The sequence below is a fragment of the Aythya ferina genome (assembly GCF_964211825.1).
Source record: "Aythya ferina genome assembly, chromosome: 4".
NCBI lineage: Eukaryota > Metazoa > Chordata > Aves > Anseriformes > Anatidae > Aythya > Aythya ferina.
The window spans coordinates 3,916,481-3,937,023 of NC_140300.1; the positions used below are offsets into that span (position 1 = coordinate 3,916,481).

The following is a 20,543-nucleotide window of genomic DNA, read 5'->3' on the forward strand; positions in this document are numbered from 1 at the left end:
TATAAATCTATGAGAGCAGTGGAAATTTTGTAACCCTTGCATTAATTCTTGGTTAACAGTTTCAAGCACCTACGCTTCCCATTGTTTTGTGAGAGATTGATGGTGGATTGATAGCCTCACTGAGGTCATTCTATCATCTAATTTTAAACAGGCACAAGTTTTTGTTTGTTTGTTTTGTTTTGTTTTGTTTTCCTGCTTTTCTGGAGTGTCCTCCATGCTTTGAGGAAAAATAAGGACAACAAAATGAGTCACAGTGTAATAGATGAGAGAGGGAGTACAGGTGGGTTTGGTCTCTCTCCATGTTAGATTTTTTGTTAAAATTATGTGTTTTAGGAGAAATAGCTACTTTTTAGGAGAAATGTCATTTACGCTGTTATCGCTTTGGATGTCATCTTTCAGATGAAGAATTGCGTGTGTTCTCTGATTGTCTACATTACTCATTTCCTCTTGAATAAAGGGCTGCCCTGAATATGAAACAAACCTTTATTATCCTTTAATTAAATTATTTCATTTGAAAACATATTGGGGATGATGTGTTTCTTACGCCGTCACATGGTATTTCAGGATTAACTAATGAAACTACAGCAAATTCTGTGAACGCACAGCCGGGGAAAAGAAAAGATTTTGGATGTCATCACAGATGCCTATCTATTGTGATTTATTTAGAACATCCATCAGCATAAGAATAACATCAGGAAAATTCCAGTAATAAGAGATCAAGGAAAATTAATTTGTTTAGTTCTTGTTTCTAAAACTTACTATTTCCAGCATTGTGAAATCATATTTTGTTCCTTTGGGGATTAGTGGAAGCATGGGAAATAACTATGGAATGATGCATATGGCTTCAGTGAGGATGACACCTATTCCTGCTAGGGAAAGAGCAACTTAACGTGAGTCTGAGATGTTCAGAGGAAGAGCAGATTTAATGAACACAAGGTTAGCTGATAGATTTCTCTAAGACTTGTAGGAATTTCTCACAGAGGCAGTCGATGAACAGTTTGACAAATGCAGATACCAGCAACAAGACAATATGAGCATCCAGGAGTTGGTGGGAGCTTTCAGAAAGGTTATTAACGTCCATAAATTCTTGTAGAGGGAAATGTCAACTGTGCTCCCACGGGGCTTTGTTTGAAAACAATCCTGTTTAATGTATTGGTTATGGAGTTAGAAAGTGGAACAGCTCCTTCTCCTTGGTACTGAAGCTTGGAGACTGTACAAGGACAAGGGGGGGACTGTTGTCACCCAGTATGTCACAGTGAAATTGGACAAGCTTTGGGCTGGTTGTATCTATAGACGGATAACTAGAAGATCCTGCTCACTGCAGGAAACTAATGTTGCATGTACTGCAACAAAAGCGAAAAGCTCTTAAATAAAATAATTAATAGATAATTTAAAATGTAATAAAGAAGAAAGGCATATAGAGATGATGCTATCAGTATTGATATTGTAGTGAAACTAGCTGGGAAATAGTCTACTTGAAAAGATAGCCTAATAATAATAATAAAAAACAAAACCTCCCCCACCTAACTTTGACTTGGAAAAATGTGTAAATTGTTTAATTTGAAGATAATCATGGCTAATCTTGTGGAATAAAGGGTTCTCTTCCAGAGATATGAAGGAAAGCTGCAGGGAAGTATGGAGGTAATGCTTAATTCTAGTTTCCAAGTTGGAGGAATTGTAAATGGGAAATGGGATACTTTCAGTGAAAGGATGACCTCTGCATGCAGAAGCTTGCAAAATTATGGTTAGAACCAATTTTAAGATTTTTTTTTGAAAGAACCATTTGAATTTGAGGGAGAAATTCTGTATTCAAGGAAGCAAACATGCATTAGTTTAAATCAAGTATACTTGATACTTTTATGTAAACTTGATACTTCTAAAATGTAAACAGATATTACCTGTGCTAGTTTCATACATTGAATTAAAATAACAAGAGGGTAAGCAGATTATATATATATATATATATTTTGCAAGATCTGAGATTAATACCTGAAATTAATGTCTGTGATAAGGATGAGCAGAATTTGAAAGATATGTTTTAAAAAGGTATGGTTTTATTAGTAGAAAAAGAAAGAACATCTGTGTACATAGATCATATCTGCAATAATCTAAATAACTTAAAGGTATTATTTTTATTGTAATTACAAATTTGATGTTATTCTGGGGGGAAATGTGATGGAGTGAGAATGCATAGCATAGGACCTGCACACCAAGTAAGTACCTGAAATAAAATCTCTTTTTTCTTTTCTTTTCTTTTCTGGGTTTGCAATGTGACCCTGTGTGAACCAGCATCCCAGTACCAGCGATCTCAGATGCCTTGATCACATCCAGAAGTCTGAGAGAGGACTTCTATTAGGAGGCACTGAAGAGCTGTGAAAATACAGAGCAATTTGTGGGAAACTCTTTGGCTGTATGGAAGTGACTTGACAATCTTTTGTTGGGGCTTTGGCTCCTTTTGATATAGATTCTTTAAAATCTTCTAGCATTTTAGGAAACTCCTTTATCTTTACTTTAAAAATTTTTCAGTAGACAAAAGTGTGTTCTTATGAGTAAAGCAAGCAAAAAAATTGAACATGTGGATTTTACGCATGGCTGATTAAACCTGCTTTCAAGCACATTCATTCTGGTTTAATACCATTTGGAATAAATTAATTTTCATATCAAACAATTCTACTCTTAATGTTTGTGACAACAGACAAATGGCAATCCCCCTTTTTTCCATCCTTCTTACTGCTAGCCCTCCCTGAATCACCAGGTTCCCTCAGAGAGAGCCAAACATTAGATTTGTAGGCGTTAAGAACTGGAAATTGTATCTAACATCCTCCTAGAGTGAAGACCTTCCATGTAGAAAATTCCACCTAAGGGTTGAATTGATAGCCCAGCTTCTTGTTCCAGCATCCACAGATTGTCCTCAGATTCATCTTACAGCTCGTCTAAAACTCTTTCTGAAGTGGGCCAGGTGAGGACTGGATGCAGCTCCAAGGTTTGCTGGACCAGATGGGACGTGCAACCGCTGCCACGTCGTGGTAGCACACCTCAGAGTGCCAGCTCCGGCAGCCCTAATGTGGCAGTCAATCCAGAACTGTAGATGTTTGTAAGCCTTTAAACTAGAGTTGGTTTTCTAACCCATGTAGTAGATGGGAAAACCATTTGAGTATTGCTTGCAGCTAGGCTTGGCACAGAATTCTGAAATGTTGTTGCTTTTGGTTAAAGCAGAAGTGGAAGGAAGTCCTGTGTGTGGGTGCAGGAGGAACCTTTCTGTTACAGTGACCTCTGTACTGAGCTTATACCTTCCCGATGAGTTCTTCGTGATCTCTTTAGTTCCTACAGGCATTTTTCCCTCTCAACTCAATCATGTCTCGGTGTAGGCAGTAGCCTCCAAGAATGAGCTGGTTAATGTGACTGAGAAGTGTGAGTGACTCAGGCTTTTTATAACTTCCCTGTTTGGGTGTCAGGGGACTCCATGGTCACCGTCCCCTTGACTTTGCTACCAAGATAATCCTCCCCTTCTCAAGGTTTTTCTCCTTGTTATTAAATGGTTTTCTTGGTAGAAGATGGGATTTCCATATTGGGCTGCTTTCATTTATGAAATAATTTTCCTTGAGGGCAGACCAGAATCTCAACCCAGCATGGAGGTGGAGGGTTAGCAGAGGGGGTGAGGACTGTGAATCCAAAAGGAAGTGAAGAGCTTAGAAAAGCTCAAAGTAAAATTTTGTGCGTAGTTGGGCTTGGGCGTGAGGCCAAACGGTTTATTTTGACTCGTTTTTCCTGTCTAAGTTTTAGGAAAGATGAGAGAAGAATCCAATTTCTGAGACAAAATAAACAAGTATGTCAAAAACTTGTTACTTAAACATGTAGAGACAGATACTCCTCCAAACCATCTTGATTCATCTTTTTTTTTTTTCTTCTATTTTTTCCACCTTATTTAAGCAAGGTGACGGGAACTGCCCATGTCAACTCTTCATTTCAGCCAGATCTGCTAAAGGCTGTACTGGCTGTCAGGGACCTAATGAGAGGTGGTGGTGTCTGTACGAGGTTACGCCGTGTAGGTCAGCTCTCAGTGCATGTCTGCAGTGCTCCGTGCTGCAGATGGATGGCTGGTAACAGCAGAATCTCAGCTTTATGTCCTATGAGGTATCACTGCAGTCCTCTGTCAGTCTGATTAGCCCAGAGGTGAAGTTTCTTAGGCTGAGTGCATTGCTCATACTTTTGATGGCTGAGCTTGTTTGTCCTGTGCTCCAGTGTGCTCTGTAACCATGCTAGGTAGTCGAGGGCCAACATTGTGCATCCCTACTGTCAGGCTGTTAGACCCTGTAGGCATACCCAACGATATAACCGTTCAAGTATTTAAATTTCTAGCTCCCAGTTAAGCACAAAAATGCTTCTGTGAGGTGAGACAGAATTTTTCTGCACACTGGAACAGGCTTCCCAGGGATATAGTCACGGCATCAAGCCTGTCAGAGTTTAAGAAGCCTTTGGACCGTGCTCTTAGTCATATGGTCTGCATTTTTGGGTAGACCTGTGTGGAGCCAGGAGTTGGACTGTGATCCCTTCCAACTTGGGATATTCTATGATTTTCTGCATCTATTGGAATCCGCTGTGTGTGGAATTCCATACTCTTAACATAAGCATGTCTACATGGTGAGAAGTGTTTGTTTTGACAAAGTTCTCAATATAAGATGCAAACCAAGAATGCACAGAATATCTATCGTGCAGTTTTGCAGGCATCTTAAAGTTGTTTGTGTCCATGCTGCTGATGAAGAGGCAGTTCTGTCCTGCCCATCACCTCTGCTGCTGCATTCAGAGCTTTTCCTGCAGCTGGTGCTGCTGCCCACGTGGCTCCGAAGTCAGGCAGTGATCTGAAAACTCATTTTTCTTTTGCAGGATTAGTTAGTGTTCAACGGGGTTATGTTCTTAATGGAATTTATAGCGCTGTTATAGCAAAGAATCAAGCACATGCAGAAAAAGCTGAGCTGGCCTCTCAGCCTGGAAGATTATGTTGGTTTAAAGCATATATGGAAGCATGTTTGGGTGCATAGAGTGTAAACAGAGATGATGTGATAGAATTGTTTGCAAAGTGTACATTTTTCTTAATAGTCCAGAGAAATCTTTTGAAGTATTAGGCCTATAGTAAATTTAATGTTTTTGAACAAGGGATAATCTATGGTTGGATTTTTATTTATTTTTATTTATTTTTTTGTCCTTCTCTTATCTGATTGTCTTTCTGCCTTACTTGTCCATCTTTCTCACCTTTTTCACCTATGAAGACTTTAGTAGTGAATATAATGTAATTACAGGTCTGTGCTGACAGTCTTTCCAGTCCAGTATTAATCCTACAGATTTGCTAGGAATCAAGTAGAATAGGTATTTCTTTGCAGAATCACAGAATTTCTAGGTTGGAAGAGACCTCAAGATCATCGAGTCCAACCTCTGACCTAACACTAACAAGTCTTCCACTAAACCATATCCCTAAGCTCTACATCTAAACGTCTTTTGAAGACTTCCAGGGATGGTGACTCCACCACTTCCCTGGTCAGCCTGTTCCAATGTCTTTAATTCAGTAAGAAATATTGAGCGCTTTTCTTTTTTCTCTGTAATATTCTGCATTGCACATGTGAACTGGACTAACAATTGGCGGTTCTAGACTGGCAATACTTATACTTGTAAACAAGTTGTAGAGTTAAGATTGTTCTTGTAGAGTTAAAATATTTTAAATATTACATTTAGGTTGCAGCATAGAAATGCTGGCACTTGTTTAGCCACCACAGTGGCCATTTATGTAAGTCAAAGGGAATTGGGTCTATTATGGAGGAAAGCAATATGTTATAGTGTGATGGACAAACAGGTAATTTCACATGCGAAATGCTGTGCTTTTGTAGAAGGTTCCAAACAGTAAAATACTGCTGTTCATAACAGGTTGATGCTAAGGGTGATTGTGGGATTAGACTTTTAGAGACTGCAATGTTAGAGCAGAATTCTGCTGGCATAGTTAGGACTTGGCTCTAGTATAGGAATCCAATCCAATGAATTGCTGACTGAAATAAACAGTTATTTTCTTTATAGATGATACTTTGAAGACAGACTGCCTAAACAAATTTTGTTCACATTGGAGAATTTGCTGGACTGGGGAGGGAAGAGACATTTCTCTGTTGCTATATTTAGGAGAAGCTGAAAGCAAGAGATGCACGTACTTTGGCAAATATTCTGGGAAGAAAAGTACAGTTAGGCAATAGAATTCCTTAGATATATTATTGAAAAAATGTGAAGTTAGTTTCAAGAGTAGGATTGCCAATCATCTCTGCAAAACATTTATTTAAAAGTCCAATGGCTAAAATACACTGCTATTAACATACTTTCCTTATGTGATAATATTAAATTTCAAATTCATACTTAATAATCACAGCCTGCCAGTAGATAATATATGTGAACAACAGAGAATGTTTCACAGAAAATTTATTCTAAAAATGTCTGAACTATGCAATTATAACAAAACCGCGCAAAGCTTAATTCAATGAGATTTACCCTGAAGAACAATTAGTTTGTATTTCTAAGTTACAGGGGTTGGAACTCAGTGGAGAAACCTAGTTTCACATTTTGAAAAATGAGTAGATGGTTGTCTAAGTGTGTTGCTGAGCATTTTTAAAAAATGACAATAAATTGAAAACTTTAGAGAGAAGCAAAAAAATTAAGTTACCTAAGAAAATAGCGGATATCATTCTAGCCTAGACAGTAACAGGGGATCTCTTTTCCTTACATCTCCTTCTGTTTTCTTTCATCTGTCATAATAAACTTTTATGTTTGTATGAAAAATGTTATGTGATGCCATTATCCTGATAACACAGGATATCTTCCTCGTAGGTACTGCAAGGTATAAGCTATGAGTGATTTATGTTTTCAGTGAAGCACTTAAAGCTAATGGTTTGGGGGATATTTGGTCAAAGTAGAAATAAGATATTGTCATCATCCTTTCCTTTATCCAACTGAGCAGTTCTAGTTCACCTGTTCAGTCTAGGAAGATTGTTGTAGAAATGGTGAGGAAGAAATATTTCATTTGTTCATATATGCTTGGGCATGAAACTGCTTTTCATTCTTTTGTTATTCAAAATTTTTATTGTGACAACAGTTGGAGAAATGTTGGGGAAAATGCACTGATTTGACTTTTTTATTTCACTTGTTTGCTTTGGGAGCAGATTTGAAATGAAAAAACCTCTTAGAGGCTCTTAATGAGTTTTTATCTTGTATACATCTTTTATAGTTGAAAGCATTGCTTGCCCTTTCATACAGAGTTTTGAAAGATTTTTTTCCTATTTCTTAGTAAAGGTTGAAACTGAGGCAGTATTCCAATTGAAAAAACTGGTCATCCAGTTTGCATCTTTTTTGTCACCTGTATGATTGCCATCCACTGAAATTAGTTTGCTTTTGTAGGCTTTGGACTATCTTACAGCTTTTAATTAGGTATTGCATTATAAGAAGTATGTGTTTCAGAACCCATGTTAATAGTAAGGAAAAGCACACTTACTAGAAAGAACTAAGCTGTATTTCACATATTTACAGGTATCGTAACTGATAAATTACTGACTATCATCATTGCCTACCTATAACTTGTTCTGTGAATGCAGAGGCCAACTGGAGTAGCAACCATCCTTTTATAGACAGACTTGCAGGTTCTGAAAGATGATTAAACATTGTTGGAAAAATGAGAATAGCTCCCACATTAACCATGTTTACAGCAACTAGAAGCTGTCTCATACTTTTATTTAATGACACACATGGGTGCTTTCAGTGCTGTAAAGCATGAAGCCTAATGATTTTTTGCATAAGAGTAGAAGCTGAATAATAGTAATTTTAGCATACACTAGATATTATCAGATAATTCTACTACTAAATATTTGCAGGTGGGAGGAGACTGAGGCCTGTATTTATATGTGATTTATAAATACACTGATTAGAGAGTTCTCTTATGCCTCTCTTTTTGAGCAAGTATTGCAAGTTGTCTGCCAGTTGCGCAGTGAAAATCTTTCACAGACTGTGAATGAATTTTGCATAGACTTACCAGTCTGTTAATTTTGAGTGATAGTAATTAGTCAAAGACATTCTCTTTACTAAAGTAGTGGAACCTATGTTGTATATTCTGGATGATATTTATAAGTACTGAATGTGTACTTTATTGAACTAAGCTTTAAAAATTAGATTGTTACTCAAGAAAAGGTAGTTATAGTCTTGATTTTATTCACTCAGTTCTTTGTTGTTTTGTATTACTGGAATTAATTTGTCAGCTAAACATAGTAAGTTTTCTGAAGAAAACAATTTTTAACACTTGGGATATTATATACAGAGGCCTTAATCTGCATCTCAATGTATAATATGTTATTTTGTCTTTCCCTACTTTTAGTATGTTATTCTTATAGTGTTCCAATTATATGGGATTTCTAGTTTTTCTTTTCAATTAATTAGTTATTATATGATTAAAATAAAGGAAATATTTAAACCCGAATTATTTTAAATTAACATTTATGTGATCGGATTTCTCAGGGTCAGTGTTCTTTCAGTGTTTTTCAATAGACAAACTAGTTTACATGTGACATTGCTCTTCACTGAATAGTTTATCACTTTCAGTGCAAATTGCCAGTTCTCTGAGGTGGACTGTATGTGTCCTGCAACCTGATGGCTGGATTTTTCTGTCGCTGGAATTTAAAAATGAAGACAACTGTCTTGAAAATTTAATGAAAAGCCAAAATGGCAAATAAAATGACTGCTGTCTTTGTTTTAGGCCTTGTTTAAACTTTTAAGCCTAAGATGATCTAGAAAATCCTTTTTGTTTTTGAGCAAATACTGTTCTTCTTGGTGCAAAATTAAGAAATCGTAACTACTGAGGGGAATTTTTATTCAGAAAGCTGCACAGGCTCATTGAATTACTTGTATTCCATGCAAGGAGGGTTGACCTTGGCTGGCTGTCAGACACCCACTGCCACTCTCTCACTTGTCTCCTTAGCAGGAGAAAATAAGATGGAAAGCTCGTGGGTGGGGATAAAGCAGAGATCGCTCACCAGTTACCATCCTTGGCAAAACTTGACTTGGAAAAAAAATAATTCAGTTTATTGCTAATTTAAATAGATTTGCATGCTGAGAAACAAAGGCAAAAACTTTTTTTTTTCTTTTTTTCCCTACTCCCTTTTCCCCTGGTTTAACTTTACTCTTTCACTACTCTTTCTTCTTCCCCCATTTTCCCCTTGAGAGGCACAAGGAGGTGGGGAATAGGGGTTGTTGTCAGTCCGTAATGTTTGTCTGAGATGTTCAGTGCTTCACTTCCCTCACACTTCTCCCCACCTCTGGTGTGGGTCTTCTCCATGGGCGCAGTCCTTTTGGGGTAAACCTGCACGGGCTGCACTTGCTCCACTGTGGCTTCTTCCCAAAATTCCAGGGGCCATCCAATCCATACCAAGTACATTCAATACGGGATGTATGCAGCATGATAGGGTATCTTAAGGGTATAGGAGAGAAGAATTTTCTGAACACAGGCTTTTAAGCACTTGGTGGATGTGGCAGTGGTATGCTTGAGTGTTCTCAGGAGCAGAGGGACAGTAGCAATATTATGGAGAAGTATTATATGTATACGGGAACAACGTGTGCTGCTCCCTAAAATGTATACAGTATTTGGACTTTATAGTATTAATATGTGTTCATTTTGTGTCATTTTGTATCTTCTAGGGAGTATGACTTCTGCAACGTCACCTATCATTTTGAAATGGGACCCGAAAAGTTTGGAAATCAGGACTCTCACAGTAGAGAGGCTACTGGAGCCACTTGTTACTCAAGTAAGTAACTTCTATTTGTTTTACTTCTTCTTTTAGCATGATGCTATATTTACTCATTATATGTAATTATCTTAATAATTGTAAATAGTAAAATTTTAAATAGCTTTTGTTCGTGACCTCTAGTGGAAAACTCTGTTGAAATGTGTTCAGAAGTTCTTGTTCTAAATAATTAATAGTCTGAAAATATGAGTGGGAATACAGTAGCAACAACTGTTTAGCTATGCTTGTCTTTCAAAAACAGATTAGAAATTTATGAAGCAGTCGATTTAAGATAGGGATCTGACTGAGCATATGCCCTTGGTGTGTTGTGTTGGGAGACAGGTTCAGCAAAACCAACCAACCAAATTAAGGAAACATGCCCAGTCATTCCTAAATGGACTAAAAATGGTACGACAAAAGCGATAGTAGGTGATGTTTATAATGTATATATTAGTGGTATCTATCTTTTAACCAGAGAGATCAGTTTTTACATAGTCAAAGAACATCTTTGTGCATCTATGCCTATCAAGTTTCTTGTGTCTGTATAGAGTTAAATGTGCTGTGAATGCATGAGCAGGAGTGATGTGGTCTGGAGAAATATGGCAGTAGACACCAAGCTTCAGTCATCAGCAGGGTGATTTGCTGAAACTGTGACCTGGTGCCTTTCTTTTCCTGAGGTGCTATTAGAAATAGCCAGCTAGTTACATAACCATCATAGTAAGCTTTAATATGGGTAGCCCCTTTATTTAAAATACATAAATCATTTTCCTTATAATAATGCTAATCATATTAAAAATGAAGAATGCCAGCCAACGCCATCTGCCTAACCACCTGTTACTAACAATTTTCTTGTAGACATTATGGATCTTGACGGGTAGAAATGTAGGCCTTGTTTTGAGCATGAGACCAGACTTCGAGATGGTTTGTTTTCAGAATAAAACAGATATCAAATATAAATCCCTACTTCTTTATTTCTCTAAAACTGATGTCTGTGTATGGTTCCCACACTCTTTAAAAGCAGTCAATTCCCAAAGAAGTTACACCTAGTCTTCTTTCTTTGTTTTGGAGAAAAAAAAAAAAAAAAAAAAAAAAAAAAGCATTATCTTTCTACAGATAACTCTGGGAATGTCTGTGACACTGCACAAAACTTTACAGATTCAAAGACAAATAAATGATGTGAAACGTACATCGATCTGTTGATAAAGTGATTATTAGCTATCATTATAAACCTTTACAATTGTTGATATGGAGGACAGGCTAAAATCCAGAAGACATTGCAATATGAAATGAAAATTATGTTATGAGCTCTATGTTATTCTGGTCCACCTGCTGGCAAGAGAAGTGAGGCTGCTGTGGCATCATGGTCAGTTGTGAAAAGAGTAAATTACTGAGTATTCTGAGAGCGATTTTCCTGTTTTCCTTTCATTTTGTTTTATTTTTCAACAATGTGCACAGAAGAGAGAAAATAATCTATCAGCTCAGAAATGAAAGCACTATCGTAATTTCATAGTTCCTGAAGTTAAGTTAAGGTTTAGCTAGATTTTGTTTGATGTTGGTCCTCAGCAACGTAAATACAGCAATTACAAGTTGAACTACATGATGTGAATTTCTTCCTTGCTGAAAACTGTTTCCAAGATCCTTACGTTTGTATATTTTTACATTTGTATTTATTTACTATTTCAGCAGTATGTCAAGAAGACTAGAAGAAACAAAATGCAGTCCAGGGGGGCTAAAGCAATGTCTGCAGTTTTATTCACAGTTTATGAATACTTCCATTCTGATTTCTTCATGTCATAGGCCTCTATATAGTATGAACATATAAAAAAGAACTTTCTGAACATGTGATTTATTTCTCGTTCTAGAGAAATAAGTAGTTCTACCTATTTTCCTCTAGTTTGAATCTAATAAAGTTTGTTTGACTAAAGCATGTTTTGTGAGCCACACAAACATAACCATGAAAATTTTGAGTGAGGAGAAATATGCTACCTTCAGAGTATGTTTATCTGTTGCATTTTTAGCTTAAGTTATTCATCTGTTCTTTGTTTTTCTCAGATAATTAACAAAAGTTAACAATCATCCCAGCTTGAAAGCTTTTCCTTTCTTAAAGCTACATAAACAGTCTGGTCAAGTCAAGAATAGTATCTTGTTTATCTCAGTTTGGGCTTGGATTGCAATCTGCCTATGCCGTGATAAACTCCACAAGAACTGAGCCCACATTGCATGTGCAAGCATGTTTCAATCTCCTTAGAAAATTTAAAACCATTTCCTAAAAAGAAAATCTACTTTGAAAGTTTCTTTTTAAAAACAAATAAGTTATTTAATCTCTGTTCAATTTAAACTCAGAAGTCCAATGTAGATTGATAAGAGCTGCTTAACACGGAGATCTTACAGATGTTATTTCACAATTAATTAACAATAGGTCACTGATAGAAGAGAGATTCAATGGCCACAGACTGCACAAGTTCCTGAGCAATCTGGTCTGACTTTGAAGGTAGCCCTACTAGATGACATCCTGTGCTCCTTTACAGCCAAAATTAGTTGGATGTTGTGATTTTTAGCACTGTCAAGACAAATCCATGCTTTGTTTTGGCATCACACTTGAATATTGTAGAAGATCCTTGTGCTATCCAGGCTGTGTATGATTTTGAAGAGTGCTTGGAAAAACAAACAAACAAACAAACAAACAAACAAAAAAAAAAAAACAAAAAACAAAAAACAAAACAGTTATACACTAGGCTTTAGGCTTCAAAAATACTGATCAAGCCTTTTGTGTCTATCTGGTGTGTGTGTGTAGGATTTAGGTTCTGAACTCAGGGTATATATAGGCTCATAAATGAGTAACGTTTATCAGAAATGAGATTTTCTCATGGTGGAGGATCCAGTGATTTCTGTTGAAATTCTGTGGAGTAATACGGAAATGTGATGTGGATTTGAAAAAGAACATGGAAGTGAGTCGGGAGAGTGGCACATTAAAACTTGAATTTTAGACAAGCTCATTAGTGTTCCAGATGAGAAAATATGGATAACCTATGAATTGATTTAGAAGAAATTATAAGACAGGAAGGTTGTCTGAGCTGGAGGCAAAAAAATCCATTAACTGATCATGAGAACGCATTAGAAATGACAGAATTGCATTTATTCTAGGCAGCCCTGAACTGGCAAACTAATTAAAACTTTCTTTGGCTGTCAGAGGTCTAAGTGTATTGGAAGTTACTGAAGCATCCATTTGCCCAGTGCTTGTTGTCATATTTAAAGTATAACAGATACGTGCTTGTATCTGCCATATGTCTTTTTCATGTTGCTGTTACTGAGATTTTGTGGAAAAAAATAAATGTTTTGTGAGTTTATAAATGTTGACATTATTTATTATAAATCTTAAAATTTTTAATTCTATGAAAATTATAGAATGAAACCTGTAACTAAAATATGTCCTTAAGAATTAGTGCCTCTTATTCTCTCACCTTCATGCTTGTAACCAAAATGAATGACAAGTTTGTCAGACTGTGAGTGATTTTCAGAAGAAAAAAGAATTAATTTTTTACAAAGGAATTAAATGCCCTTACCTGATATTTTATGTGTAGCTGGAAGGTAGTGTTTGTGATTGAGATGTTTGTGGTTGAGATTGCCGATAATGACTCAGGATAGTTTTTGGTTTTGGTGATTTTCCATTTTAATTAAATACAAATGTGACTTTTCATGAGAATGAAAGAGATTATATAAATCATGAACACAATTGTTTTAGTCTTTTTCAAAAAAAAAAAAACAACAAAAGTACTCACATGCAAACATATAAATGAAAAAAGAGTTATGTATAATTTTTGAAGATCAGGTATGCTTATGCTTTGTTGATGAAATATCAATTTTCTAGTGTTAAATAGAACATTTTCTACTTTCTATTTGGTAGTTTGTCATAGGTATTTTAAATAGCAGTCTGGCTGTTCTACAAATGTACCTTTACTATCAGAGCCATGCAGCAGTTGCGCTTTCCAGAATATTCATTTTTGGAATATCATGCATAAGTTCAGAATTGTAAAAATAACACAAATAATAGTAAGTGTTCCAACTCTGAGTCCTGTTATAGTAGCTTAGAATGAAACAATAATATTTTGCAAGGCAGACAGATGCCATTGATTTAATGGTTTTGCATTTTTTCTTGTCTATAGTATCATTCAATAAAATGTAGTAACCTACATATAAAATAAACATATAATTATATAAAATTCCAAATAGTTTTAATTAGTGAGACATATTTAGAAAATTGTAATAATTATTGCTGATGTTATACTTGATTTCTCATCAAAGAGTTTGTGCCTAGTCTAATCCCTTGTGCAGTATATTTTGAAAATGAACTGATTTCTGTATAGCCTTGAGAAATATATTTATATACTCAACCTTTCCAGTTATTCAGAGATTATTTGTATTTGGTGAGCCATTATCACATTTGATCTGCAAATCTGGTGGACTAATTAATCTCCACGGGAAATTATTGATTGCTATTGTCTGGGAGCTGCATCTGAACCACAACACTGCACATGTGTGCATGCAAACACAGGCTTCCTTTTGGAGGTTTTGTGAATGTGTATGCATGTTTAAAACAATTTTCAGGAAAATGGTTACAGATGATGGAGTACTGTATGTCTGATGCACACGTCCCACTTGTGTTAGTAAGTGTGCAGAATTTTTGTGCAATTTCTCTATTTGATAGCTAGATTCAGCTGAAGCTGTCTTCAGGACAGGCCTAAAGGAAAATGAATTATAAAGGCTCATTTTTGATCATTTGAGCTCAATTTAGTAACATTATAAGGTCCAAATTGTTATTTTCTATTTGAGCACGACTATTTTCCCAATTGCAAAGTTATTTTTCATTTAAACACTCGGATCTGTGGCCTTTGTGGCAGTGCGGGAGGTTGGACTGTGCATCAGTCTTGTCTGGCGGGGGCTCATTAGGCAATAGCCATTAGTGTCAGGGAGCCCATGCTGCATCCCATCAGAAAATGAATGTGGGATTTTTCATTTCTAACTGAAACTAAACCTTACATCTCATTTATGAAGGATTTCTTGGTTGAGAAGGCACATCATCCACCTTGCTTTCTCCAGTGTTGCTCTATTTATTGCTTAAAATGCTCTCTGAACTCAAAATTAGCAGGTGCTTATTTAGCTCAGGGTGCTCTTTAATCTGTAAAATCCTTCAAGAAATGTCTGCTGCAGTCTGGCCTTGACAGTTTCTTCTTTGCCATAAGATTTACTAACATCTGTGCCTCTCTGTAAACTCTACTTGGGATCTTCTCGGTACAGAGACTTTTTGTGCTTGCTGAGAGATTATTTAACTCAATTTTATCATTTCTATTTTTGTTCTCCATGACTGGAAAACCTTGGGCTATTTATAGTATGTGGTGTCCTGCAAGGTCAGGACCTTGTCAGTCTATATTTGCCTTCCTGTGATTTTATTCGCTGTTTAAAGGTATTTATGTACGCATCTGTACCTCTGAGCTTATGCATATGTAGCTTAGCATTTTCTGGAGGAAGAATGGAAACTCAGGGGGCTTTAGGTCTTGCCCACTGCGCCCATATTCCATTTTTATGACAAAATGGTGCCAAAACCCAGAGTAATTAAAAATATTGTCTACTTCCACCACACAAGCCAATGTGGAGAGATGGTGAGAAAAAATTAATGCTGGAGATGTAAGTTTTGCTGGCACTATGATAGATTTGCCCCAAATTGTAACCGGAAAACCTTACAACTAAATGGGTCTACTGTATAGCTTTGTATTCATAAATGCTAGAGTTTTCATCCATTGAGAAATGTTTTGACTTTGGTCAACCTTAACAAATTCTTAGTGGTCAGGGTTACCAGAGGGGCACAAAGTGTCCTTGGCTTCATGTGGTATGGATGAAACTGTTTTCATCACAGTTTAATTTAAAAAAGCATTTACTGCTTTGACTCTTCACTCTGAGATGTAACCTTCTGAAACAGGTTTGCAGTGTCCCAGTATGGCATAAATATATCCATGTGCAGTGATTAAGTTCTGAGAAGGAATATGCTGGATGTCTCTGCTACTGCTATGAACAAATAAATCACATCTGACTTGATGCAGTAGGTCATGTCATAGCTTTATCTGTTGTATGAACAGAAGATGGGTGCTCTTTCATGCCTACAGAGTTGATCTCTTCTCTCAAATTGAGACTCATTTATATTCTTAGAGATGGACTCTTCTGGGGTCAGAGCTGTGACTAAAGCCAAACAAAGAAAAGAGATATGGAAATAAACATGCATCTGCCCACAAGAATTTGTACAAACACAGCTTTATGTAGAAAAAAAATCATTAATTAATGTCCCCTCCACAAACCTCATTGCTTGGCTAGCAGTGATACCAGCTGTTTTTGTGAAGAATACCACCAGGACTACTTTGTTCAGCACTGGGGCCTCCAGCACAAGAAGGACGTGGACCTGTTGGAGTGAGTCCAGAGGAGGCCATGAGGATGGTCAAAAGGCTGGAGCACCTCTCAGGCTGAGGGACTATCTTCAGGGGTTGTTCAGCCTGGGGAAGAGAAAGCCCCAGGGAAGCCTCCCTGTGTACTGCCCGTACCTAAAGGGGGCTGCACGAAAGCTGGGGAAGGCCTCTTTGTCTTGACTGGAAATAAATATGATATAGAAACAAACAATGACAACAAAACACAAGAACAAGCACATAGCTGAATATTAAGCCAGAATTAACACTGAGAAGTTTTGTCAGTATTACCAGTTGCTGCTCCAGTGCAGGAATGAATGTACAGAAGTGGGGCAGATGATGGGAGAGGGGGATTTGGACAGATCTTTCCTATAAGTGTAGGGCATTCAGCAGGGAAGGGCTAGTGCAAGCAATTGGATAGCTAAAAGCTGGGAGAGTCCTTGATAATGCCTTCATCCTGACTCTTGAAACAGTGCAGAGCTCCGAAACTTGTCTTTTTTTTTTTTTTTTTTTTTTTTTCCTAACAATATGGTTTTCCTGCACATGCTTTTCTTGTAAGTGTTTCATGGAAGAGTTTTCAGAAAGTGACGTTTCTTCCAGGAATTTCCAAATTCTAAGCAAAGAGCAAAAAGTATTCTGAATAATTTTTGTGATACTGTGGTGGTTTTACAGAGTATGGCACTGTATGGGCTGCTGCCGGGAAAGTTAACATTCCAGCCAGACCCAGTACAGATACCTTTTTTTTACTTGTGTCCTTGAAGACATAGCAATATGCACTTTAACAGAGCTGAGCCTTTTTCTGTTCTCAAAAATCCAACTCAGCTGGTTCTTAACAATTCTTCTGATTTATGTAAGGTCATCACTATAGAAAGGGAATATCTAAAGTTTTGAGTGGAAAATGGCTTCTGTTGCATTTTTTGTAGATTCTTCTTAGTTTGCAGATTTTTTTTTTTTTTCCAAAATATCGTATGAATAACATGTCACTTCCAAAAGTTTTCGAAGTATAAAAAAGGATAGTTACAAATATATTAGCAAATTGTTCTCTTTCTTTCATGTCAAAAATACTAATTAAAGCAGGAGATCTAGATCCACTTATGCTTTAAAAGATGAACGCATAGTTATAGCCATTTGAATTGTTCGATGGATATATGGCCTTGTTACAAAACCAGTAATAGACTTTGATTTTGTCTGATAAGCAAAACCTTGTTGGTACTATGAACTTATGCTTAATAGAAGTATTTGACATAAGAGCTTTTTCAGTGATGAAAATAAAACACCTTAAATTATTGCAGTGGATATAATTGCTGATATAACAACTTTCTGAACTATAATACTTTTATGTTTAGTGTAGTTGAAAAATGCAACTTTGAGTGCTTTAGCAGGGGGTTAACTTGAAATAAACGTTTTTAACATCACCAAATGAGAATCAGATGCAATACAAATAACTACTGCCAGGCCTACATACTGTATGAGCAGTGAGTTGGCATGGTTTCTTACGCAGCAGCTTCAAAATAGCTGTTACGATATCCAACTGAATCACTGTGTGAGCTCACAGTGGCGAAAGACAATGTGATCCGTAAATGGATCAGCTGGTGGGTATGAAGTAAATTTAGCGAGACAGTATTATTGTTAGAGCATTGCATTAATGAGATTATTATTGGAAGGATTTCCCATTCTCAAAAGTGATGTTGACAAATTGGATATGGATCAGGGAAGATTAGGTGAATGGCTCAAGTTTTGTTTTTTAATGGCATACTGAAGACTTTGGATGTATTTCATTCCTATGCAGGCTTATCAATAAAGAAAAATTGTCTTAAATTAACTTGCAGTGTAGATTTTAAGACTATTTCTTGTAGCATCCACAGAATAAATGATATTCTAGAACTAATTTAAAATAAATTCAAATATGGTATTCACACCCTGAAATTAAAATGTTCCAACATGAAAATGATATTCAGTAATAATTCTAGAGTAAGTACTTATGTGAGTAAGCTGTAGTAAGCTAAGAGGTATTTTGATATCAACCAGTATCTGTATGGGGGAAGAAAAAAAAAGCCCAAAATGTTTTCTCATATTGTAGGGTTTTTAATTGACAAAATGCCCTGGATGGAAGCTGAAAGTAGAAATAAGTGTAAACTATAAATAACACCCACTGGAATATTTTTATTAGAATGGTGGGGAACTGAGTGCTACTGGAATTATTTGATTAAAACCTGAGCATTTTATTTGGATGAAATGCTTTAAGTCTACCGGAAGTTAAAAACTGAGAAAAGAATGACTGGAAGAACTAAAAGTATGTGCAGTAATGGGCCTTCTCACTTTATGAAGAAGGGAGAAAGTAGGAGCAGGATTGCTTATTTGCTTTCATAGATCAGCTTTGCCAAGAAAAAGAGAAAATTGATACAAAACTTATGTGATTAAATATGTATACTTCTAATGACTTCCGTAGTCTTTGGAAGAGATTTCGATATTAAGTTCTTGTAATCCATTTTAGCTTCGCTCTTGACAATGATGTAAAAATCTTTTTTCACTTTCTTATTTTTCAGTAACTTAATTTGCTGGATGTCATCATCGATCTATAAGAGTTAGAAAGGGTACAAAATAAGCATGATTGCAAAAAGAATATGCTAATTACAAGATTTTGCTTTGAAGTGTTAATTAACCTAATTATATGAGATCCATGTTCTGGAAAGCAATGCTAATTTTTTCCATAGTCCTTCAATACGTATATCTGAAGATTGGCTGATATATTTGAAGTCGAAAGAATTCAGGGCATGGATATGTGGATAATTTGTTTTCTTTCCTGTGTTAATCGATTTAGAATATCGATTCCATGGGGTGTGTACCTTTATATGCATTTTTATTTATTTTTTAGTAATCTTCAAATTTTTTGTAAAATGTGATAGTATGTAACTAGAGAGACCTGAGCATTTTGGGTATTTTTTAACAAGTCATTGCTTTTCAGTTAGAGAAATTCAGATATGAATTGCCATTTTGTTTTAATCATATGGCCAAAATTACAGTGTTTAGTTTCCTGTTTGGTAAATTGATTTTAGCATCTTTTCTGACAACCTCATAGGTAGTTCTTGAATATTTTGCATCTGGGCATCAAATGCTTATGTTGTGGGGAAATATCCCCCTCTACTTGTGAGCAATTGTCTTTGTCAATGGCTGATTGATATTTTCCCCCTTGATGTATTGATGTTTTTCTTTTATTTAAATTTTTGTGTGTACTACTAGAGTCATTCAGTAGTCATTGATGAGACTTCTCAGTTTATTATTGTATAACAAGTTATTAAGCATAGCTAGCATATGCTTAGCCAATTGAACACAGACGCATTCAATATTGTGATATGATGTTTGAAGAATATAAAATAAATAATGTTCTGTGGAATAGAAATTTTCTGTAGATATGTTCATGTATATTTTTTTAATTCTAAAAGACGTTAGTATAAGAATTTTCATTCTCGTTTAGTGTATTGGATCAATGTAAAGCAAAGGACTAGTTGCTCTAATTTTCATTACTGGCTGATAGCTCATAAATTAAAGGGTATTTAGCAAAAAAAGCATAATCATAAATTAGCTACTTGCCTTCTTTTATGTGGATATTTTTTTGTTTAGAAATAAGTTTTAAAGATGAAAATAGATGGAATTGATTATACATACCCTTTTAAACCCAGAACGGTAGTTTAATTTTTAGCTTAGGAACCTGTTAGTGTGGAAGAGAATAAACCAGAAGTAATTCCTCCCAAGTTACTGCAAGCATGACTCGTCAGATTGCGCTCCCAGAACCACAGCAAGGCTGAGGCTGGAAGGCACGTCTGGAGGCCACCTGGTCCAAGCCCCTGCTCAAGGAGGGTGCCCAGCACCCATCGAGGATGGGCCCAGGGCCTCTGGGCCTGGCCCTGGGCACCTCTGAGCAGAGCCTGGCTCCATCCTCTCCACACCTCCCTGCGGGGCTTGGCGGACACGGACGGGATCCCCCTGCCTTCCTCGTCCCCAGGCCCAGCAGCCCCAGCTCTCTCGGCCTCTCCTCACAGCAGAGGTGCCCCAGGCCCTGAAGTAGTTTGAAGGCAGATGTTGATCCAGTATGGATCTGGTATTGAGTAGCCCACAGCTGGGCACAGTACTTCAGGCGTGGCCTCACCAATGCTGAGTAGAGCATACAAAGCAGTATAACATGAGTATGGTACATACCGATATACCAACCTTTCATATTGCAAGCTAAGCCTGTGTTTTGTGAACATCATTTTATTAGACACACCAGCAATTTTATTGCATTTAACCATGGGAGTAGACC

The 20,543-nt window shown here is 36.5% G+C and overlaps 1 protein-coding gene across 1 annotated transcript in view; it reads left to right on the top strand.

Annotated features, from left to right (window-relative positions):
- Positions 1-20,543, top strand: part of CTNNA2 (catenin alpha 2) — a 473,612-nt gene that overhangs the window by 43,879 nt on the left and 409,190 nt on the right. The window contains exon 2 of the mRNA XM_084518226.1: positions 9,709-9,815. Coding sequence (XP_084374352.1) covers positions 9,714-9,815 — 102 coding nt within the window. The 5' untranslated portion in view covers positions 9,709-9,713. The remainder of the gene's footprint in view (positions 1-9,708; positions 9,816-20,543) is intronic.